The sequence below is a fragment of the Neoarius graeffei genome, chromosome 2 (genome assembly GCF_027579695.1).
Source record: "Neoarius graeffei isolate fNeoGra1 chromosome 2, fNeoGra1.pri, whole genome shotgun sequence".
Lineage (NCBI taxonomy): Eukaryota > Metazoa > Chordata > Actinopteri > Siluriformes > Ariidae > Neoarius > Neoarius graeffei.
The window spans coordinates 9,494,461-9,519,931 of NC_083570.1; the positions used below are offsets into that span (position 1 = coordinate 9,494,461).

A 25,471-nucleotide genomic window follows, 5' to 3' on the forward strand; every position below is an offset into this window, starting at 1 on the left:
GGCTCTGCCTGCAGCCTCGCTTTTGCTTCCGCTCCCGACACCGCCCCCTTCGCTTTGCTTCCAATAACAATCCACGGAGACCCCGCTGGTCTCGCTATCTCGTCCAGAATGTTTTTTTTTTCTCGTCTGGAATGTTGTGCATGCGATGGAAATCGCCACAAACCGTCATTTTCTGCTGGAAACCAATGTCCAGTAAGTCCATACGGTTGTAGTGGATATTGAAGTCCGGTACAGACGAACAACACGCAAAAATACACACAAAAAACATAAAAAACGTGCACAGGTAGGGAGAGCTTGTAACCGCAGCCGTTGTAGTAGAATTGTATATAGTAGGGTTTTCCAGAAGAAAAGGTAGAAGTAAAAGCAGAAGTAGAACCAGAAGTAGAAGTAGAAGGCGGAATATGGCGTTTGACCGACAAGATGGTGTCTGTCACAATCTGGATCGGCTGTGACGTCACATGCAAGTGCTCCATTCTGTCCTTAGGGTGAACCAGTTTCTGCTTCAGGATGTTACTGGGTCTGAAATGTACCGGAATGTTGTGTTTGTAGAAGATCCTCCTGAGTTTCTCAGATAGACCAGAAATGTAGGGAATGACAATGTTCTTGCATTTGTTCCTGTTATCATCCTTGTCCATTATGTTCCTTTTTATGCTCTTTAGGAAAGCCCAGTTGGGATACCCGCAGTTCTGAAGTGCTTTCTTGATATGATTCTGCTCCTTCTCTTTTCCCTCTATCATTGTAGGAATGTTCTGAGCCCTGTGTTGCAAGGTCCTAATGACCCCCAATTTATGTTCCAGTGGGTGGTGAGAGTCGGAAAGTAGGTACTGGTCTGTGTGTGTGGGTTTCCGGTAGACCTCGATACTAAGGCTTCTGTCTTGTCTAATGTGTACATCAGAATCCAAGAAGACTAGATTATTCCCACTGACATCCTCCCAAGTGAAGTTGATGTTGCTATCCACTGCATTGATGTGTTTCGAGAAAGCTTCCACCTCATGGATTTTGATTTTAACTCAGGTATCATCCACGTACGCTAGGACCCAGCTGTTTTCGGTGACTCACAGGAGGACAGAGAGAGTCAGCTTTCCATTGATCACCCTAACGGGCAATCCTTTGATCACCCTAATGACTCGCCGTTCACACCAGCCTCCAGTGACCCACACCAACATGATGCCTCAACGACAACTTAGGCTACATCCACACGACAACGGCAACGAGATGTTATTAAAAAAAATATCGCGTCCACATGGGCAACGGATCAGTAAAATATCAGGTACATATGGCAACGCAATGTTTGCTGAAAATGATGCAATACACATGCCACACCTCTAGGGGCACTGTAAGACGGTCCCATCGGAGACACCAGAACAATAGAAGAAGTAAGGACACATGCGCATAAACTATTATGCGCGTGACTTCATATTAGCCACAAAGTCAGAAAAATCTGTTCGTAAAATTACATTATAATGACCAAATACAATGAAAAGTATTTTTCCAGTCTCACCTGTGAAAGGTAATCCCATGTGATCTCGTTTGGACGGCAAACCTGTTGGTACAGTTAAACGCAGCACATGAATGAGGCATCTTTATTCTCCGCTTTGACCCATCCAATATGGCGGCGAGGATGACGTATGATTCTACGCGGAAGGTGGCGTCTTTAATGGTCCGGAATAAATTGAATGCTACACGTTGATGGATTAATTTGTTCTTCTATGCCCTTTTTGAGGAATGTATTGTAGGACTTAAACCAACATCTGAAGAGGTGAGATCGCTCCTTTTTTTCCCTATTTTTGCTGGCGGGATTGACTCTCACTCTCTCTCTCTCTCTCACTTTGCACCATTACACAATAAATATTCACAGTGAAAATATTTTGTAAGCGCGTTTCATGAACCAAGTTATAGGATTTGTTGACAACTCGCATCGAGTTCGTTACACTTCTACCCGGCGTGAAGCACATGTGGTTGTGACGTCATCGTAAACAAATCCGTTCTACTCATCCAGACGACTTCGCAACGGCGCCGTTGCCAGATCTTTCCACTCTGGAACCCGTTCTCAAAAGATTTCGTTTTGGGGCACCCAAAACGCCGGTGCTGTGTGGACGCCAGGCCGAAACGATAAACAATTTTATCGGATTCACCTGAATCCGTTGCCGTGTGGACAGGGCCTTAGATGAGCTTGTCATCAGAATTCTGATTCTGATCCAGGAGAGGATAAATATCTGATACTCCCTATTAGTCAGACAGAACTGAGGAAGCCTTTCGGACGAGAGGTGAAACGTTTTCAAGAATCCTCGAGCAAGTCCAGTTGCCCTTTTCTACCACCCACAATAAGTTGACTTAATTAAAAAGTTTACTGTTCTATGAAAGGGTGTATTTGCATGATCATTATTATTTTACTAGTGGCATAAAATTGTCTTGAAAAGACATCAAGAATAATATCGTTTATCGCAATAATTTCTGAGACAATATATCATCCAACAAAATTTGTTATCGTGACAGGCCTAGAAGTGTGTGTGTGTGTGTGTGTGTGTGTGTTAGATGTACATTTCAGAAACTCTTCTCTGCTCTGTGGTTCTGGTCCTGAAATGATCTGAACTGCTGCAGCTGTGGAGAGAAAAATAGAAACATGAGTTTGTGTAAAAGATGGAAAGAGTTTAAAGTGATCCAGTCAGTTTATTCATTTTTAAATCAGTGTTTTAGTTCAAAGTGTTGGGTGAATAAAGTGTCTGCAGAAAAGAAAGCAGGAGCATCGCTAAGAAATAACACATCACTGTGTTTCTCCAGCAGGAACAGCTCCTCTTACCAAGTGGAGGGATTTTGTTGAATTCCTCCTCACAGAATTCCTCGAGTCTCTTTTTCAGATCTGAGAGAGAATTCCTCACTCCATCAAATGAGAGATGTTGATGGACAGTGACGCTGGATGTGTGAAAATCTGGTCTTTGGAAGAGAGGAGAGCGATGTCCAGAAGCTAAAACCTACAGAAAGCAAATGAAATGTAAAACCCACTTGTGATGTCAGACAGGGACATTTATTGTTCCCTTAATGAGAGGTGTTTTAGAGAGTGTGTGAGGAACAGCTGGCTCTGTAGATCAGACAGTGAGTGTTACCTGGAGGAAATGGATGTGGTCGTGTGTGTGTGAAAGCTGCTCCAGCTCAGTGACTCTCCTCTGAAGATCAGCAATCTCCTGCTCCAGTTGCTCCAGGAGTCGTTCAGCTCGACTCAGTTCAGCCTTCTCCTGATCTCTGATCAGCTCCGTCACCTCCCAGCGCTTTTTCTCCATGGAGCTGATCAGCTCAGTAAAGATCCTCTCACTGTCCTCCACTGCTGTCTGTGCACCGAGCTGTTAGGACACACACACACACACACACACACACACACACACACACACACACACACACACACACACAAGATTTAAAGCTCATCTATCATTCCCTCTCTTACTGGGACTGTAAATGACTCGTTGTCCATGTTGTGTGTGTTTCTAGGAGCAGCTCTGTCTCTGCTCACTGCTCACCTTTATAGTGTTCACAGTCTGTTTCAGCTCCTGCACCTTCTTCTGCTTCTCCTGGATTCTCTGCTGGGATTTCATCTGCTCCTCCTTTAACTCACTCTGAGGACAAATAAAATACATTCAGCTTTTTATACAGTACGAGCAAACTGGTTCCATATTAATGTCAGTTCAAAGTACATTCATGTTTCGCTCTGAAGGTTATGTACTCTCTGTGTGTGTGTGTGTGTGTGTGTGTGTGTGTGTGTGTGTGTGTGTGTGTGTGTGTGAGTGAGAGAGAGAGATGTTCACTAATTGATCTGGGCTGGGTTTCCCGAAAGCCTCTTAAGGCCAAGAGAGTTTTAAATGACCTCTTAAGATCCATCATCAAGCTAACATGGTTTTCCTGAACAACATCGTAGCACAAGTCGTCCTTTAGTTTGCTTGGAATTTACGAGAGACCCGGAGCACTCGTTCAAAACAAAGAGCGACTCGCTCGCTGCCGAATCCACAGAATGCGCATGCGGCTCTGAGGGACTCTCACAGTCAGCGGGGGAAACTGGTGTTGAATCTGCTGGTGGTGTTCAATTAGTTTTCTTGTACATTGCAAGAACATCGAGTTAATTATCAGAGGTGGACAGTAACGAAGTACATTTACTTGAGTTCTCTACTTAAGTACCAGTGGTGGCTGGTAGTCTTTCAAACAGGGGAGGCTGGTCGGTTACAATATTTCCAGATTTTAAAAGAAAAAACATCAATTTTGCCCATACTCTTGCCTCTGATCTGGCTGATTGTTGGCAGGGTCACAAACTGTGAAATAACAGGTTCTTTTGGCCCATTAGCCTACTGTCCAATATACATGATGGTGGTGTTGGGGGGGGGTATATTTTAAAATTTTATATTTTAAAATTGTGGCATATTGTTTAAAAATTGATCATTATTAAAAGCAGCTCTTTGTCAGGAACCTCAGCAGTAACAGCAGAGTGTTCTGGAATAGGCACAAGCACTGACCTTGGGGAGCCAAACATAGAGCTGGGTGCCACACATTTCATTCAATGACACTTTCCCTATATTTTACTTATTTTGACTGAGAAATGTTTTATTGAGGGCGGCACGGTGGTGTAGTGGTTAGCGCTGTCGCCTCACAGCAAGAAGGTCCGGGTTCGAGCCCCGTGGCCGGCGAGGGCCTTTCTGTGCGGAGTTTGCATGTTCTCCCCGTGTCCGCCTGGATTTCCTCCGGGTGCTCCGGTTTCCCCCACTGTCCAAAGACATGCAGGTTAGGTTAACTGGTGACTCTAAATTGACTGTAGGTGTGAATGTGAGTGTGAATGGTTGTCTGTGTCTATGTGTCAGCCCTGTGATGACCTGGCGACTTGTCCAGGGTGTACCCCGCCTTTCGCCCGTAGTCAGCTGGGATAGGCTCCAGCTTCCCTGCGACCCTGTAGAAGGATAAAGCAGCTAGAGATAATGAGATGAGATGTTTTATTGACAATTTTGATAACCCTTCACTTTTAATCCAGGTCTGTAGTGTGAAATGTTCTCGGCTGTGTTTTTGTTTAAAAATGTTTTCCAAATTGTAGCGGTGTTTAATTCATATCCAGAGAAATATATATTCCAATATAATATACTCAGCATAAACATTTTAAATAGATTCTATATTTTTGGTCCATCCATGACATGTTACTAAAGTAGCCTCTTTACTGTTGTTGATGTGGGTCACTTCCTGTTAGCCAATTCACTTTCTCGTACCAGGAGAGCTGAAAGGAACGAGTATTATTCCCTACCTTTTTCACCAAGTCAATTTGAGGCGTTGGTCTACCCTGCTCTTTAATTTTAATTTTTTCCTCGAAAGGAAGACTGGCAAATGGCTTCGCCAAAATTAAATCAACAATGCTTGGCATCCGTGCGCAGCTTTCTTGCTAGCTGACTAGCCCCCTCAAGTTCAAGTTCAGTCACTCAAATAAACGAAATTTCTGGAACTAAGATAGCAAACTTGACAACACTATATTTACACTTTATTTACAATGAAAATATATACAAACTAAAAAAGCCGGTAGAAACCGTATGTAATGAATGAAATCGAAATGTAAGCTGATCTCTTACAATACACCACACCCAGTGGCGATCCTAGAGTGATTTACTCCCCGGGCAAAACCCATGCTGGTGCCCCCCCCCCCCCCCCAGCCCAACCCGACAACCACCTCCCACCCACCACCTAAGAAAACACTAACTTCGTCCAGAACACACACGACCCCATACACAAACTCACAACAGCTATTTTCAAGAACAAATTTCCAGTTTTAATGACTAGTGCAATAAAAAATACAAAGATAAACAATAAAAGATAAACAATAAACAAAAAGACTCAATGACTTCGCATTACAGCTATCCACAGCTATTTAAGAAAGCACAACTGCACTACAGCACCACCCGATGGTCAAAATATTGCACAAGTCAGTCAGTTTTACCAACAGAGTGCACAATGAATTATCATAGAGTACCATTCACCATTATTATTAACAAGAAGACTTAAACCTCCATTAAAGTCGCACCATATAAATAACAAAAGAAGCTAAACAGTTAAACAATCACAATTACAGAATAACATGAAGTGACAAAAGATCTAAAAATACTATACATTAAAGTGGCAAAAATGGTAAAACGCAATCATGTATCATAAATAAATGAACTAATGACAGAGAAGAGGTAAATCCTATACATATTACTGTACACATAAGAAGAAATAAACACTATTGTGTATCATAAATAACAAGAAGTAACAAATGAAGAAGTTAACACTCTTTAAAGTGGCAAAAATGGCAAACCACTATAATTTGTCATAAATAACAAGACGTGCAAAAGAAGTAAGAGGAAAACAGTCTATATACATTTAAGTGGCAATTATATTCAGGATGCAAAAGTGAAAGCACAACCTAAAAGTTGGCTTTTCTGGCCTTCCTGGATGCAAATTCTTCCACAATGTCTTCATATGAGATTTGTTCCCCAAAGGCGTGGTTTATGGTGATCACAGCAAGGCCACTGAACCGTTCCTGTGACATTGTTGACCTTAGGTAAGTCTTGATCAGTTTTAGCTTCGAGAAGCTCCTCTCTGCCTGAGCCACAATGACAGGCAGGGTGGCAGGCTACACTACTATGACATTACACAGAGTCTTAAGTAATACATTACGACTTGATCATTGCCATTCTGGTAACAGCAAATTTATAATGGGCCGTGTCCGCGACATACAACACATGACGAGAAATGTTTAAACGACCATGTAAAGCTGTTAACATTCTGTTGGCTAATACAGAGCCCAACGTTAACCCAAGGCAATGACAGCAATAACTTTAAACGTTTTGTTGCAAAGCCTAATCGTTATGCTGAAATTAATTTTGTGTTGGGGGGCAGGCCAGGCCAGGTCGTCCGACTTAGCAAGCATCAATAATACAGTACGTTTACATGCACATCCAAATTGAGCTACTGTCGGCAATCGAGCTAAGGGTCCCAGCAGGGGTGCCAGAGAAATCCAATCCTGCATGCACACAAGGAAATCGAGCTATTGTGTGAGGTGCATTGTGCACCCGAGCCACAGGTGGCGCTACATGCCCCATCGTGTTGGTACACTTCCGGTTGTCGTCATGAAGAAGAGCTATTCAAGCGTATAAACAAATGGCCCTTTTCCACTACCCTTTTTCAGCTCACTTCAGCTCGCTTCAGCCCGACACGGCTCGCGTTTCGACTATCTAAGAACAGCACGACTCAGCTCGCTTCAGCCCTGCTCAGCCCCCAAAACTCGCACGGTTTTGGAGTAGGGCTGAAGCGAGCCAAACCGAGCTGAGTGAGGCTAGGGGCGTGAGGAGACACTCCCCTGTGCACTGATTGGTGAGGAGGAGTGTCCTCACACGCCCCGCGAGCACGCTGGGATCTGTAAACACCGTAAACCTGGAAGAAGGAGAATTACGAGAATTATGAAGCCTTATGCGCCTCGCCTCATCTATATGCTCTTGCCAGTATCTGTTGGTGTTGTCGGCGACAACAAGCCACAGCACCAAGACCAGCAACACTAACGACTCCATGTCCTCCATGTTTATTGTTTACTCTCCGGGTTGTGAGACTACCACTTAAAAGGTTACTGATGTCACTGTTTGCGCCGCCTAACGACATCACGTGACGTCCACCCACTTTCGCTAACTCCACCCAATGTGTCCACCCACTTCCAGCCAGCACGGTTCAGCACGGTTGTAGTCGAAATGCAACTCCAATAGCCCCGCTCAGCTCGACTCAGCCCAACTCAGCATGGCACGGCTCAGCCGCGTTGGTAGTGGAAAAGCGGCAAAAGTTATCAGTTCCGTGTTCACAAGAAGAGTGTTTGCAGTTTGTATGTACGAACAGAAGTGTTCCTAATAAAATGGCCACTAAGTTGAAGTTGGTCTGTAATGGTGAACATATTAACTGGTAGCCTGCTAACATGCTAATAACTTACCAACTAATTAGACTGAATAGACTGTTGCCTTAAAAATGATATATATGGAAGATATATATATATATATATATATATATATATATATATATATATATAATTTTTTTCTTTTATGAGCAACTATTCTGAGGCCACTCAGTAGCCTATGGAGTTCACTCAATCCAAATGTTTGTGTTGAGAGAAATTGCATGCATCGCTGTATCAGTATGGATTTATAACATTCTGTATGCACATTATGGATACTCCAGAGCCCTCCAGCAAACATCATCAATAATCAGGATTACAAAATGTATTCCTTCATTTCCTCCATTTATTGACTTATTGTATGTGATCAAATGTATGCCTTGATGAATAACTACACTAGTTTTTTGATACAATTACAGAGTGCACTGCAAGAAATCCACTCAGTGTTTTTGGTTTCTTTTAGGCATCACACATTTATTAGAAAACACAGCAAATGTTCAAATATTCAAGTTAAATACTTAGCAACAGCATCAATAAATCCACACATGAACAATAGCAATGATATCTCTGACCACAGCTAATGTGCAAAATATTAAAGTTAAATACTTAATATCAACAAATCCACACATGAACAATGGCAAATAACACCTAGACTTAATTATACAATAAAGATACCTATGAAAAAAGGTGATTTTTTTTTTCACACACAGTGTGATATCCGGAATTCGTAATTCATCACACCTGCTCCTGCTTAGCAACTTCTAGGATGTACACCTCTGTTGCGCACATAGAAAAACTGCCAGCTGCTCTAAGCTGCGCTAATAGATAGTTTTCACATGACGTCACAGAGTCGGGGATTCCCTGGTGGCGGCCATCTTGGAGGGCTAGCTTACCGTACGGGTCACTGAGCACACATTGTAGCACGCAAGTTACATTCATTTATATATTATTTACATTTATAGTTACATTACTACTATTTAAAGCTAGCAATGGTGCACACCTGTTGTATTCACGGCTGTCGTAATAGGTCAGATGATGACGTCAAGCGGAGCGTTTATGGAATTCCCACGTACGGGAGCATGAAGGCGAGCAAACAAACTCAGCATACAAAGGAGAAATCTATGGCTTGCGAGAATCAACCGCAAGGATTATCAGCCTTCCAAACACAGCAAAGTCTGCTCTGATCATTTTATAAGTGGTAAGTTGTTTAAATAAACAATCAATTGTGTTTAAGTTTGTTTTTGGAAACCAAAACATCATGTAAACAATCTCTGGAGAATGCCTAACTGGAACCGCTGAGTGTACGTTTACATTGTAATGTACACTTAATATCGCTCGTTTGTCACGTTTCTATTTGAAACTTGTCACTTCACTCACGCAAGGGTCATTTTTGAAAAACATTTTAGGTCTATTCTGTATGATTTAATGTGTGTTTGGGATGCAAACAGCGCGCCTTTTGGCGGATGCCGCCTGAATCGCGCAGATCCGTTTTTTTAGGGGGGGCGTTGGAGTGTCTGATTATAATTTCAAAGTAAATTCTGTATTAAAATTACTAAATAAGCAAATCCGTTACAGTCCATGAAACAGGAAGTATAAGGATGAGAAAAAAACAGTTTAAATCGGGAAGCTGCGCACATTTGCGCAGCCCGAGCGGTGTGCAGGACTGCGCAAATGTGCGCAGCTTCCCGATTTAAACTGTTTTTTTTCTCATCATTATACTTCCTGTTTCATGGACTGTAATGGATTTGCTTATTTAGTAATTTTAATACAGAATTTACTTTGAAATTACAATCAGACACTCCAACGCCCCCCCTAAAAAAAAAAAACCCGGATCTGCGCGATTCAGGCGGCATCCGCCAAAAGGCGCGCTGTGAATATATAAAGTTGTATATATCAGACAGCCTTTAAAGTTTGATGAAGTCAGTTTCAGGCTTTGGAGCAGGCTTTGGCAGTTTCAGGCTTTGGCAGCCCTGCATAGTCACTTGAAAATGCATCTTTGTCCACTTCGTAGGGGTCAATTCCCCCAATCAAGGCCAGTTTGGCTGCATACCGTTGTGGTGAGATGTCATCTAATGTATTTATATACTTCTGTTTGCTTGATTTTGCCGACATTGATCTTTTATTTTAGAAAACTGACTATATAACTTCATAAATTCGTCCGAGATAACGTAGCCGGTAGTGACGATGGTCCGTTCCCCGGAATGCCGTGACGTCAGTGAAAACTATCTATAGCGGCTCTGTGCGCACACGGAGCTACACATTTCACTGTCCCGCGCCCAGAATCAGACTGTACCATTAGTAAAAAGGGTTGAGGGGTGAAATGACAATATCATAAATAATTCAAGAAAAATGTTATATTAAATCATAACCATGTATAATTTGCATATTTTAACAGATGAAATGAAATATTTTATTTCAAAAACTTACACAAGGCAATACTATTAAAATAATATTAATATCCCTCACAGGTCCCCCCGTCAGTGCCAGGCCCTTAGAATCGTCCTAACTTCCCCCCCTAGCGGCGCCCCTGGGTGTGTACATGCCCAGACACAAGTGTTCCTAATAAAGTGGCGGCTAAGGTGAAGTGTCATGCCGACCGAGGCTGTTTTTTTTTTTTTTTCGACCGAGGCTGTCGTGTTTCCCGCTTGTGGTCTCGTCACTTCCGGAAGGGGCAGTGCTGAAGTAACTAGCTCGACTACGTAGCTCGATAGGGTTTACATGCACGAAGTAGCTCGGCAAAAATCGCATAATCTAGGTCGTGTAGCTCGATTACGAGAAATCAAGTTCGGTTCAATTTCAGCCGAGCTAAGGTGTTTCCATGGCATTTAGAACTTCGATTTCAGTCGAGCAACGGCAGAAATTCAATTTTCTCTATGTGCATGTAAACGCACTCAATAATATAAGGCTAATTAGGGCACTAATTCATGTCACTCACTGAAATTGATTCATAAGCATACCTTTTTCTTTTGCTCGTTTCTCCTCCTCTTCTTTCCTTTTCTTCCAGAATTGGGCACCTGATGGCTTTGACCTTTTCCTACCCATTAGATCTATCTCTGAGTACGACTCCGTTTATTTGTCATTCGACCTCCTCCTGAGTGATTCCCCCTGCCTTCCCCCAACACAAACTCACCATCAGTGTGTAGTGGTGATCACCTAATGCGAGAGGTGAGACTGAACGATTTCAACTTGACCAATTGACCACCACGACCACAATAATCTTGGGAATTCATTCGGTTCATACACTCAATCAAACGTACAGCCGTTTTGAAGTTGTTTGGATTGTTCTGCTTTTCTGTTCGCTCCTCTTTCTCGCGTGCACACGCACACACAAAAGCGTTTGCTCAATGTAATGTAATGTGGTCTGCACATTTGAGAGGCGTCTTGAGTTTGTGTCCTATGCATTGCGGCACCATATTTGGTTTGTTATTTAAATGATACGGGGTTTTGTGCCCACAGCAAACGTGACGCATGATGGCTTTTGCTGCATGTTACACTTGTGTGTGTGTGTGTGTAACACTGCTGCAAACCCTTAATTACAATTGAGCTACAAGAACTGACCAACTTCAGGTATTGACGCCTCTTGTGGTGATGACATCACCTGCGCAACTTTGGTATTGGGCTTCCCCATCCAAAATGTTCACCCCCCCCGTCTTGTTTTTTTTTTTTCGGGGGTTTTTTTTTTTGGGGGACCTTTTTTTTTTTTTTTGGGGACCGTTTTTTTTTTTTCGCGTCCACGCTCATGCCGCCTCCCCCCCCCCCCGCGATGCCGCCCCGGGCGGCTGCCGGTCGGACCACCCCCAGGACCGCCCCTGACCACACCACTTGCGAATCCGCATGGGACTGAACTGAAATTCACCGCTGCCTGTCTGTATTTGAAACGAGCTGTCAATCAAAGAAAATATCTGGCCGCCGCTTTCACCAATCACCAGTCTCCTCGCGGAAAGCTTTGCCATGTCCCTCCCACTGTGAAGCTGGGAGTCCGTGGGCGGGCGTTTTCGCAGTATTTGTCCAATAATCATCTTGCATTTTGAGACTGAAAAGTGCATAGCTCCCAAATGCCATTGAAGTCCACTGTGAGACTGGGAGTCCGTGGGACTCCGTGGGCGGGCGTTTTCGCAGTATTTGTCCAATAATCATCTTGCATTTTGAGATTGAAAAGCGCAGAGCTCCCAAATGCCATTGAAGTCCACTGAGGCTGGGCTGCATCGCGAGGGGGAAAAACTCACGCACACATTAGGCGAACTGGGGAAAGTTATAACGGAATGATTTCGCACTGTAGTTGGGTTGAGCACATATATTTCTATGGTTCTGGATCTGAAATAGCAATGTTATAAGGTCGGCTATAACATAAGCCTAGCGCAATTCATCCTACACGATGTTCATCATTTTCAGAGGAGGCTGAGCCTCCCTCATTGTCTTAGAGCAATCGCCCATGTTAAGTACACTTTTTGAGTATCTGTACTTTACTTGAGTATTTTTTTGGAAACTTATGACTTTAACTTCACTACATTTGAAAGACAAAATATCGTACTTTTTAGTCCACTACATTTGTAGCAAGGTCCTCGTTACTCGTTACTATGAAGCAGCTTTGAAAGTGGATGTTTTTTTCTTTTCTTTTCTCAAACGTGATTGGTTTTTCCGCAGGTGACACTGAGACAGTCTATCAGTAATCACTAGGGTCATGTCACGTCCATAGACTGGATAAAATCAAGATCAATGATTTCTCCGCAGCATTATTTAACACGATCAGTTGATGGCAGAATGGAAGGAGGCGGTTCTTCTGGGGAATGCACACACCCACAGTTCTATAGCTAGAACCCATGGTTCAGTTTTCTGAAAGGAATAAAGAGTCATTTCATTTTAAATGTTTGCTTTGTTTGCCTAAAACGGAGCACATCACAGCCTACAAAAACTCACCATCCGACCTGCGGAAGCATATTGAGGGATATAAATGTTTTATTCTATGCAGTCTGATTAGTCAAATGCCTTTATGTGGATTTGCCCGCCCAGTTGCCATAGTCTTATCCACGTCTAATGTTTACACATAGTTAGTTAACTTGGACACTGTTATCTCTCTAGCCGCTTTATCCTGTTCTACAGGGTCACAGGCAAGCTGGAGCCTATCCCAGCTGACTACGGGCGAAAGGCGGTGTACACCCTGGACAAGTCGCCAGGTCATCACAGGGCTGACACATAGACACAGACAACCATTCACACTCACATTCACACCTACGGTCAATTTATGGCCCTTTTCCACTACCCTTTTTCAGCTCACTTCAGCCCGACACGGCTCGCGTTTCGACTACCTTAGAGCAGCACGACTCAGCTCACTTCAGCCCTGCTCAGCCCCCAAAACTCGCACGGTTTTGGAGTAGGGCTGAAGTGAGCCAAACCGAGCCGAGTGGGGCTAGGGGCGTGAGGAGACACTCCCCTGTGCACTGATTGGTGAGGAGGAGTGTCCTCACACGCCCACACACGCCCCGCGAGCACGCTGGGATCTGTAAACACCGTAAACCCGGAAGAAGAAGAATTACGAATTACGAGAATTATGAAGCCTTATGCGCCTCGCCTCATCTATACGCTCTTGCCAGTATCTGTTGGCGTTGTCGGTGACAACAAGCCACAGCACCAAGACCAGCAACACTAACGACTCCATGTTTAATGTTTACTATCCGGGTCATGAGACTACCGCTTAAAAGATCACTGATGTCACTGTTTGCGCCGCCTAACGACATCACGTGACGTCCACCCACTTTCGCTAACTCCACCCAATGTGTCCACCCACTTCCAGCCAGCACGGTTCAGCGCGGTTGCAGTCGAAATGCAACTCCAACAGCCCCACTCAGCTCGACTCAGCCCAATTCGGCACCGCACAGCCCGACTCAGCCGCGTTGGTAGTGGAAAAGCGGCATTAGAGTCACCAGTTAACCTAACCTGCATGTCTTTGGACTGTGGGGGAAACCGGAGCACCCGGAGGAAACCCACACGGACACGGGGAGAACATGCAAACTCCACACAGAAAGGCCCTCACCAGCCACGGGACTCGAACCCGGACCGTCTTGCTGTGAGGCGACAGCGCTAACCACTACACCACCGTGCCACCCATGGACACTGTTAGTTATGTCTAATACGATTGCCTTTAGCAGCTACTAATGCCTATATTGGGGACACAAACTGCAAAGATGCTCTTTGTCCTGTTGCTCTTTAGACTCCTTCTGATGAGTGAGTTCAGAAAAACCACACACAGAGACAACGTTCGTTCCTTAAGAGAGTCTCTCAACTCTCTCTTTAGGTCTAAAGGGCAACATTATCAGGAAACCCACCCCTAACCGGATTACGACCATCACTGAAGATAAATTTAACACTCTGTTCACCAGAACACAGACAATTTTAATCAGCTTTTACAGAATCCTTCTGACTGATGCACACATTGAAATTAAAGTTCAAATCATATCACTGACTAAAGCACCTGTTTCTAGATGGGAAACTATAATTAAGATGATTTAATTCTGGAAAGATTTCTAGTTCTCACCTGTTTCTCAGCTCTTTCTGCTGCAATTGAAACAGCATCATGGTCTTTATGTTTCTCCAACATGCACAAATAACAGACACAGGTTTGATCAGTACGACAGTAGATCTTCAGCACTTCACCATGTTCAGAGCAGATCTTCTCTTGAAGTTTTGCTGAGGCTTCAATTAATGTGTGGTTTTTCAAAGCAGGAACTTCAAGATGAGGTTTCAGATGAATTTCACAAAATGAAGTCAAACACATCAGACAGGACTTGACGGCTTTGTGTTTTCTCCCGGTGCAGAAATCACACTCCACATCTCCAGGTCCAGCGTAACAGTGAGCAGGAGAAGCAGCTTGGACTTCAGTCTTCTTCAGTTTCTCCACCGCTTCATCCAGCATGTTGTTTCTGCGTAGAACAGGCCTTGTCGTGAAAGTGTCTCTGCACTGAGGACAGCTGTAGACGCCCTTCTGATCCTCCTGATCCCAGCAGCCATTAATACACACCTTACAGAAACTGTGACCACAGGGGATAGCCACCGGATCCTTCAGGAGATCCAGACACACCGGACACATGAACTGGTCCTGAGCTACTGAAATACTGGCATCAGCCATTTTCCTGAACTCACACTGAGAGAGAGAGAAAGAGAACAGTTTTGTTTCCTCTGAAATGAGGAGTCCCTTCCTGGTCCTGTGTTTGAAAGAAAGAGAGAGTGATAGGAAGAGGAGGAGCACAAACACAGAGAGGTCATGAACACTCCTCTATTAACCATTTCATCTCCCTTCAGTGCAGAAATATAACCCATGTAGCTGCACTGATTAGGATTAATTTCATGACATTTTATGAAAGTTGATTCAGTGGATTTGACTAACATGTCCAAAATAAAAGAAAAAAAAACATCATTCAGAAAAATCTGGAAGTCCAACTCTCTTCATCTAAAGAGTTTGAACACAAACACAATCCATCTCTTTTATTTTCTCCATAACACACACATCTGACCTTCACTAATTCACACATTCCCTCCTCTTTCTTGTCGAATTCAGGAAGAAACTTTCTGTCCAGGAAATGCAGAAGAGAACATCGCGATATTAATGACTCAGCAGCCAGAAAGATAAAGGTTTAGATGATAAAAAGATGTTTTATTGATCATTTAAACAAGTTACAGGAAACTTTTCCTTTTTTATCTGTATATTTTGTGTATAATTGTGTACAACTGTGTTCAGTACAGTTGGCAGAGACATGTTTATCGCTGTCAGTCATCTGCTTTGGTTCATTATCCTTCTGAAAAATCCACTTCTGTTGGTTGAATAATTTCTCTGCAGATTTCTGAAAGTTCATGATGCCGTTATTGAACACAAGCTCACCAACAGCGCTGTAGGAGAAACAGCCCCAGCCTCCTCCGTGCTTTATAGTACCTTAGTGCAGTTTGATTGGAATTCTTCTCCTGGCTTTCTACACACAAACACTCGACCACCACATCCATCCAAGTTCAGTTTGGATTCATCTGAAAATAAGATGTTTCTCCAGAAGCTGCTGTGTTTCCGTGTGTTCTTTTGCAGATGTCACCTTTATTTTCTTCTTCTTGAGGCTGATGAATGGTTTCTGCTGCGTTACTCTTCCTCTGTCCCCATGCTCCATGGTCCTGATTTGAATCGTATCTCATCTAGTTGTATCTGCTAATTCTCATCGAGATCAAGACTTGCTGCTGTTTCTCGTCTGTTTTTCTTGATTTTAATCACAATTTTGCTGCCCAAATCAGCTGGTGGTATTTCTGGGGCTGCCTGTACGTTGTCTGTTTTCATTCACAAATCCTTCTTCTTTTATCAAGTTTTGCTGATCAGGTGACTGGAGCGGCTTCTTTCTGCAGCCATTTTTGACTAAAGAGTGGCCTTCTTTATTCATTTAAAGCAGATGTGCATGTAGTCGATTCCCTTCAGGTTCATACAGGTGTCTTGAGCAGAGTACCCACATGGTGGAGCATCACATTAACTATGGATTTACTGGAACGACCAGAATAATAAGAGACCAAATACTTTTAAAAAAAGATGTAATCATGACCAGTGTATCCACAACCCCAAATCAGAAAACACTGGGACAGTAAAGCGTTTACCACTTTATAATGTTGCCGTTCGAGGACAGACTGGGCCTTTCCTGGATACTGATTTTTACCGAATCAGGACTACAATCACCTGTTGACATCCCCTGTTTCAAATCACATCATTATTGAATTGTTTTACCTCATTATTGGCCCTAAGCTGGCCCTGTCCCAAAGTGAGATTCGAAGGGTTTCAGGTAATTTATGTTCTTTTCCCATTTTGTCCTTTCTTTCTGTCCATGAAGTGTATGCGGTTAAATCACATTTTAAAATAAGAACTCCTGATAGAATTCTATAATATGCGAATACAATCGAGTTGTTATTTGGAGGCTCAGTTTTACAGAGTAGCACCACATCACTGAAACACACACACAGCCTTGAAACATCAATTCTGTATCTTCATTAAAAGACACACAAGAGGATTTACAGCAGGACCGTGTCTTACTACAAGCACTAAAAACTACCACATTCTGTTCATTAAGGATGGAAATAAAACAAATATTTCACTGTCATCTGCACTTCAGTATCATTTGTTCTGCTGAAATATTTTCCTCATTCTGTCAGTTTGGAATTTAGTGAGGAGTGAAAATGAATCGAAATAAATGACTCTTTATTACCACAAGGGGAGTCAAAACCTGATTTGATTTATTTTGCATTGTTTATTGCTAATAGAAGTCCCACTTTCTCATGAACATATTGTTGAGATGGATGGAGGAGGGAGGAAGATGGCCGACCGAGCGCTAGCATATTTGCAGGCTCTGATAAAAGATAGCTGTTCTAGGACAGTTTGAAACTATCTTTGGAAAACAAAATGAGAAGAAAAAAAAAACCTCCCAACTACTCAGAAAACCCATTAAACCCCACAATAGTTTGGCTTCTTGAGTCAGACCACCAAACTGCTCTCTGCCTTTCCCGAGAGTGAGATGTTAATGCTAATAGAGTGGCTAATGCTACAGGGCTAACAGACCATGATTACAGCCTGAAGGCCTGCAGGAGGCATGTGATCGAGAAGAGATTGAGGTGATGGAGGAAGAAAACGCAAAAAGCCTTCATGATCGCACCCCAATACCCAGCCCAAATCCCAGAAAAGTGAAAGCAAAGACAAATGCGAACAGTCAGTTGAGATCACTAACAAAACCATCTTCAACGCAATTCAAGCCCTGATTAGGAGGTTTGATGAGCAAGATGACAGGATTAAAACTTTTGAAAGTCGGATAGAAGTCAATACACAAGCAGTAAGAGAAAATAAGGAAGAAATAAGCGAAATGAAGGAAGAAATAATGTTGCTGAAAAAGGAAAACGCCTCACTGAAACAAATGTGTTTGGATCAAGCCAGATATAAGAGAAGGTGGAATCTCAGATTGATAGGTCTTCCTGACAAAGACCAAGAGATCACTAGAGAGACTGTGATTGACATCCTCACCTGGGTGATCTCGTGGTCAGTGGATAAACTTCACCAAACAGTGGATACAGTGCACTGCTTGGGAAAGAGGAATGATGCAGATACCAACAAAATACCTCGACCTGTAATCATCCAGTTTGCCATGCCAACTGTTGGGGATGAAATCTGGAAGAAATCAAGGGAGGCGAGTGTAACCCAGTATAGAATTGAACTCTATAGTTATATATTGAACCAGATCACCTCCTGACCCCAAGGAGTTGGGTGAGATCACCTTTCACGTGAAGAGGAGACCCCCCCCCCATCTCTTCATTCATCATTTGGATACAGCAGTGTGGTCGGACTGTTAAAGCCCCACAACGACATCCGATTTGACTACTTTTCTTTTGACATGCCCAAGAACACTCTGGACTGAAATTGACTTGAGACTACCTTATATGACTAAAGCTCGCTGAACTGACCACAAACAAAGGGACAAAGTTGAACTGCGCTGAACCAAAGGAAACCTGGACTTTATTGCATGCAAAGAGACATTTTCTTCTACTCTAAGTGAATTGTGTTCAAACTCAAACTGTTTTGTTTCAAACTGTGAAACATTTAAAGCATTAATTGTAAGAAGGAAAGAAAAACAGGAATAAAAACAAAGAAAATCACCAGTGACAGAAATGTTTTAATTGATCATTACAAAAATGTACTTACTGATGTTGGTTTGGGAGATGTGGGTTGAGGAGGTGATGGTAGAGCAACACTGGCTTCATATTCGCCTTCACCTTCATAGCTTGCGCCCTCTGTGACCTTATCCGAAATGAGGGTCTTCACAGCCGCTAAGAGTGATGGAATTTCTGGAAAATAAGGCCCGCTGAATTAACCACAACAGGACTCCAAACAAGTTGTAAATACATAACATGTAAAAGAAAATATCAGTGTAAAGAAAATACACTTCCGCTCCTTTTTTGGTGTCTCAAAGTGTAACAAAATGTGTTGGTGAGGGGTTCTGAAGGCATTACAGGGTATCTGCCAGACCAATCTTGCCTCAGTGGGGCGTTGAGGCAAGCCCCGCTCCAGTGTTTAGCCCTAGGGCCTAGGCTAAAGTTTTTTCCTACAGGAAACCCTATACTACATCTGTAATTTTCCCTAAAATGTAGACATAGTTATATCTTTAAGAATTACACCAAAAATGAGGAGACTGTGATTTATTCAATCTAAAAGAATCCCTATTTTAATCTAAAAGAGATAGTTGCTTTTAACTGCCAGGTTGCGCAGCCTGGTGTTCTCTTTATGTAAAGCCTTGACTTGGGTCTCAAGATCTTTACTGGCTGCAGAAGATCCTACACTCTGCAGGTCTTGCAGTCTTTTATTCTCTTCCCTGAGGGCCCTGATCTCCTCCTCAAGTGCCTCTGAAGCAGTCTCCACTGGGCTGAGGTTAGGTTCTTCTTGGGAAAGAACCTCTAATTTGGACAGTCTTGCAGCTATGAGTCTGTAGTTTTTCTGTTGGGTAAAAATTATCAAATCAATTATGTATTAAACAATACACACAAGAGTTAGGGAAATAAAACCAAAAATCGATTAAAATTAATCATTAAGTTAATCATAAAGTTTAATGTTTCATGGCTAGAATCTGTTTAAATTCATAGCTGTAGTACTATAGATCCTTTTTTTTTTAAAGTTGCCAGGAACTTTCTTGCACAACCTAGCAGGGCTAACATATACAGACAGACAACAATTCACACCTATGGGCAATTTAGAGTCACCAATTAACCTAACCTGCATGTCTTTGGCCTGTGGGAGGAGGCAGGAGTACCTGGAGAGAATAGCAAACTCCACACAGAAAGGCCCCAGCCAGCCGGCAGGTTCGAACCCAGAACCCTCTGTGAGGCGACAGTGCTAACCATTACACCGCCATGCTGCTAGTCCCAAAACAACTACAATAAATATTTTCTATTTTCCATTGTTTGTGTTAGTCTGGCTCACAACCCAACTACAAAACTGACAGAAATGTAAAAATATATTCTCAAAATAGCTGTCATGAAAAGAACCCTGGGGCGGCACGGTGGTGTAGTGGTTAGCGCTGTCGCCTCACAGCAAGAAGGTCCTGGGTTCGAGCCCCGGGGCCGGCGAGGGCCTTTCTGTGTGGAGTTTGCATTTTCTCCCCGTGTCCGCGTGGGTTTCCTCCGGGTGCTCCGGTTTCCCCCACAGTCCAAAGACATGCAGGTTAGGTTAACTGGTGACTCTAAATTGACCATAGGTGTGAATGTGAGTGTGAATGGTTGTCTGTGTCTATGTGTCAGCCCTGTGATGACCTGGCGACTTGTCCAGGGTGTACCCCGCCTTTCGCCCGTAGTCAGCTGGGATAGGCTCCAGCTTGCCTGCGACCCTGTAGAAGGATAAAGCGGCTAGAGATAATGAGATGAGATGAGATGAAAAGAACCCTATTACCTTTTTTGCAACTGGTTCTACAGTTTCCTCCTGTGTGTCAAGGAAAAGTTTGTTGGGTACTCTCTTTCTCTTCTTGCTTTTTGGTAGGTCCTCTTGCAAGAGTTTCTGCTCAGCAGTCTTAAGTGTAGACTCCTTTTCTGCTGGTAAAAAATTGTAGCAAGACAGAATTTAATGCCTAGAAACAAAAGTATGTGGCTTACGTCACATCAAATACTGTATTTTACTGTCCACTTTTGTGCTCTTTTTTACAGTTTTTGTATTGTTTTTCCCCTGCTTTTTTATAATAAGTTTAGTTTGTTCATTTTAACACGTTAAATTTTGCTGCCATGTACAGCTGCTAAACTGATTTTTACTGTCCAGTGTTGGCTGACAATGTTGACTGTGACGGTAAAGTATTCTTATTAACCCAAATCTAGGCTGACGTTCTTCAATTTGCGACTTTTTAAATAAGTGTTTAATTAGTGTTTCACTGCTAATTACAAATTCAAATTAAGCAGGACTCATGTGACTAATGGCCGTTAGTTAGCTAATGTTAGCGGCCGCTAGCTAGCGTTTAATTTGAATTTTTAGCTAGCTAGTCACTGTCCCAGAGCTAATAGCCTACAGCAAACGTTACTTGGCCAATAATGCAAAAACCTCAACAGGATAATTGTTATCGTGATTAATGTTACATGACTAACAAAGTAAAAAATAAAAAAATTAAGCACTGTACCTGCCTGCCAACTGCACATTGTGGGCTGGTTCGACCAGCCACCCATTAGTAGGCCTCTTGCCACCCATGCTGCGGCACTCGACAAGATACTCCTTTTGAGAGTTTTCAGGATCGACGTCTACGATCCAATGTATAGGGACTATACTCAACGCATCTTTATCTTTCCCCTTTGACCAGCTAATGAGCGCAAACTTCATTTTTTTTTATTTTCTCCTTTCACCGCTGAGGGGCAGACTCTGAGTGGCGTTGGCTTCTCGTTCGCGCCTATTCTGCCATCCCATAAACCATTGCAGTTCAATGTGTCCATGGTAGCAACTAGCTCCACCAATCAGAGACGTTGCTTTTTCACCATAGGATTCTGAGTAGTGTTGCGAAAAAAATCTGTTTTTTAGGTTCTGTTGGTTAATTTAAAACAATGTTTTTGCTTCTGTATAATTACTTTACAACGTGCTCACTTTAAAACGAAACGTCTACTGAGAAAATGGACGGGATATTTGCCTCTGGCAACCGAGTGGGCTGTCACTGTAGCGCTCTTTTTTAATGCAGTCGAGGGTTTACGGAATCAATTTTGTGCCAAAATGTTCATACAATACTTTTGAAATATCAAACAAAAACGACAAATCAAAATACAAAAAAAGTCAATTTTTTTAGACTGGCAAACAAATTATTCGTGTAATCATGCAAAACATCAGTCTATTACTCTTCAGAAATCTTTTATTTTTGTTCCGTGTCTTTGTCAGTTTTGTTTGACGTAATTTATTTTGGTTGCGATTCCAGCTTTCTCGTTTGCGCTCCCTGACTTTTTGCTTGCAGTTTTGGCACAAACTTCACGTGTGGGTGGGCTGTCCAGGAATGCATTCCCATTGGCTAACTTGTGTTTGACTGACAGCTACGCTCAGCCATTCCCTACTCGGATTTTGGCGGACTGTTTGACGAGTGACCGATCCATTGACGGTAAACAAGGATCGAGTGGACTTCAGTGGCGACTATGATATTGAATTAATTCAACAAAGTGTAAGTACAGGACAAATGTGTTGTATGTGTTGCAGTAATACACATTATGCAGGTGTTTCATGGCAAATCAAATGTTAGCCTTAGCTCCACTACCCAATATAATAGCTGTCTTGCTGACGTTAAACATGCCTGCATAATGTGTACTACTGCAACACATACAACACATTTGTCCCGCACTTACACTTTGTTGAATTAATTCAATATCATAGTCACCACTGGAGTCCACTCGATCCTTGTTTACCATCAATTGCTGTCATAGTTAGTTGCCGGAGTCCCTGCTTGTACTCGGTGCAATATGTATACTGCTCCTACTTATTCAGGTGACATTGGGCATACCTAACAACCTGTGTTTTCTTTCCCTCCCCCCCACCCCAAATCTGTCCCTCTGAGTTACATGGAGTCAGCAGGAAATCTTTTGGTGGAGAGGGTGGAGACCTCGACTGGCTATCGTAGCCTGCAGGGAATCGGCCGTCAGACATTCTGTCACATGTCCCAGACCCGGTGAAATTTAACTGAATTGTCTTGGCCAGCCCTAAGGGTCCCATCTGCATCTCATCATTGCTGAGGAGTGTGCTCCCATCACCCAATCAAGCATCCAGCCAAAGCAGGTCATGATATTTTTTACCATATTAACATGCCATTGTTGTGTGTTATGCCTGATGTAAAGACTCTCGTCTCTGCGAGCCTACCACACAGATTTAATACTTGTCATTTTTAGGGCATACCTAACAACCTGTGTTTTCTTTCTCTCTCTCTCCCCCCCCGTTCGGGTTTTGCTGGGATTCAAACCTGGTTCATTGGTGTGATAATCCAGCAAACCCCCACTAGGCCACCAGGGGAATGACTCAAATGCAGAGGCGTGAGGCAGAAGTAGAAAAAAAGTATCAAAAGGTTTATTTACAATATATACACAAGAAAAATCCAAAAAGTAATAATCCAAAAACGCTCAGAAGATATAAGGGAAAAAATAAAAAAATCCAAAAGTACAAAACAAAAGCCAAAAAACCAGAAAAGAAAAGGCAAAAATACCAAAGCTCAGAAGATCCAAAAACACAGTAACTACAAGGTCCAAAAGAAAAGCAAAGTGCAAAACAAAGAACACGGTACAGAGGAAACTGGAGATAAACATAACAGCTCAAAGACTCCGTGACAAGAGGACTGAACTCAGGGGGTATAAATACACAAACTAAATTGAACACAGGTGAAGATAATCAGGACTAAACAGGCAATTAACACAAACACAAAACACAGGAACAGTGGCGGCCTCTAGAGGCCAAAATAAACATGACACAAAAAGGAAATAACAGCGGCCTCTAGAGGCCAAAACAGTCCTAGTCCTAACAGGACCCCCCCCCCAGGAGCGTCTCCTGACGTTCCCAGGGCGATCCAGATGGGCCGAATGGAAGTCCCGACACAGTTCTTTATCTAGGACATCCCGAGCAGGAACCCAGCAGCGCTCCTCAGGACCATAGCCCTCCCAGTCCACCAGATATTGCAACCCGCCGCGGACCCGGCGGGAGTCAAGCAGGCGATGCACAGTGAACACAGTCTGACCCTGGAAGATGCGGGGGGGTGGGGGGTTCCTAGGGGCAGGGGCATACGTAGACGTCAGTACGGGCCGCAACAGGGAAACATGGAAAGTGGGGTTGATCCTCAGAGTCCGGGGCAACTGGAGCCGGTAGGAGACAGGGTTCACCCTGCGCACCACCTTGAAGGGGCCAATGTAGCAAGGAGCAAGCTTGCGGTTCTCCACCCAAAGCGGAAGGTCCTTAGTGGACAGCCAAACCCACTGCCCAGGGCGGAAAGCATGTGCAGGTCTTCTATGGTGGTTGGCCTGAGTCTGGCTGGTTCTGGAGGTCTGTATGAGGGTCTTCCTGACCTTGCTCCAGGTCTTGCGACACTGTCTCACATATTGGTTGACCGAGGGCACCCCCGCGTCCTCCTCCTGGTCCAGGAACAGAGGTGGCTGGAACCCAAATTGGCACTGGAATGGCGACAGCTTGGTGGCCGATGACTGCAGGGTGTTGTGGGCGTACTCTGCCCATGGCAGCCAGGTGCTCCACGATGTCGGGTTATCCATAGCCAGGCCTCGCAGGGTGGTTTCCAGGTCCTGGTTGAGCCTCTCCGTCTGACCATTGGACTGTGGGTGAAACCCAGAGGAGAGGCTGGCAGTGGCTCCGATGACCTTGCAGAACCCGTGCCACACTCGGGAGGAGAACTGGGGCCCTCAGTCTGAGACGATGTCCTGTGGAAGACCAAAGACTCGGAAGACATGATTAAACATAAGTTTCGCTGTTTCAAGAGCAGAGGGGAGTTTGCACAGTGGTATGAAGCGGCAGGCTTTGGAGAATCTGTCAACTATGACCAAAATGACCATGTTACCTTGTGACTCAGGGAGACCCGTGATGAAGTCGACTGCCACGTGGGATCAGGGACGCCGGGGAATGGTCAGAGGATGCAGGAGACCCTGGGGACGCTGTCGTGGGTTCTTGGTTCTGGTGCAAACCTCACAGGACAGGACAAATGACCTTACTTCCTTCTCCATGTTAGGCCACCAGAAGCATCTTTTCAGGAAGTCCAGGGTCCTCCGAGCTCCCGGGTGGGCGGTGAGAGGGGAAGAGTGACCCCACTGGAGAACCTTGGCCCGGGCTTGATGTGGGACGTACAAGAGGCCCGGTGGCCTCGTCCCAGGACCAGGGTCCTGGTGTTGGGCTCGTCGGACAGCCTCCTCAATACCCCAGCGGACAGGGGCCACAATCCGGGACACAGGGATAATAGGCCCGACTTCATTCTCCCTGTTAGTGGCAGAGAACAGCCTGGACAGTGCGTCAGGTTTGGTGTTCTTGGAGCCGGGGCAGTACGAGAGAGTGAAGTCAAACCGACTGAAAAACAGGGCCCACCTAGCCTGTCGAGGGTTCAGTCTCTTGGCTTGCTGGAGGTACTCCAGGTTCTTGTGGTCAGTCCAAACCAGGAATGGATGTTGCGCTCCCTCCAGCCAGTGCCTCCACTCCTCAAGGGCCAGTTTGACTGCTAGCAGTTCTTGATCCCCCACATCGTACCGGTACTCCGCAGGACTCAGGTGGTGGGAGAAGTAAGCGCAGGGGTGCAGCTTTCCTTCCGAACGTTGAGAGAGCACCGTGCCGACACCACTGTCCGAGGCATCCACCTCCACGATGAATGGTTGGGAGGTGTCCGGGAGGACCAGAATGGGTGCCGTGCAGAAGCAGTCCTTGAGGTCTTTGAACGCCTTTTCCGCCTGAGGAGACCAGATATAAGATCCACCTGTCCCTTTGGTGAGGTCCGACATGGGTGCTGCTACAGAACTGAAGTTCCTGATGAACTTGCGGTAGAAGTTAGCGAATCCTAAGAACCGCTG

At 44.0% G+C, this 25,471-nt stretch overlaps 1 protein-coding gene across 1 annotated transcript in view; it reads right to left on the reverse strand.

Moving 5' to 3' along the window:
- Positions 1–15,053, reverse strand: part of LOC132868771 (E3 ubiquitin/ISG15 ligase TRIM25-like) — a 70,432-nt gene extending 55,379 nt beyond the window's left edge. The window contains exons 1-3 of the mRNA XM_060901941.1: positions 14,463–15,053; positions 3,513–3,608; positions 3,111–3,338 (exon numbers count right to left, since the gene is read on the reverse strand). Of these exons, the coding sequence (XP_060757924.1) occupies positions 3,111–3,338; positions 3,513–3,608; positions 14,463–15,053 (915 nt within the window). The remainder of the gene's footprint in view (positions 1–3,110; positions 3,339–3,512; positions 3,609–14,462) is intronic.
- Positions 15,054–25,471: the final 10,418 nt, after the last annotated feature.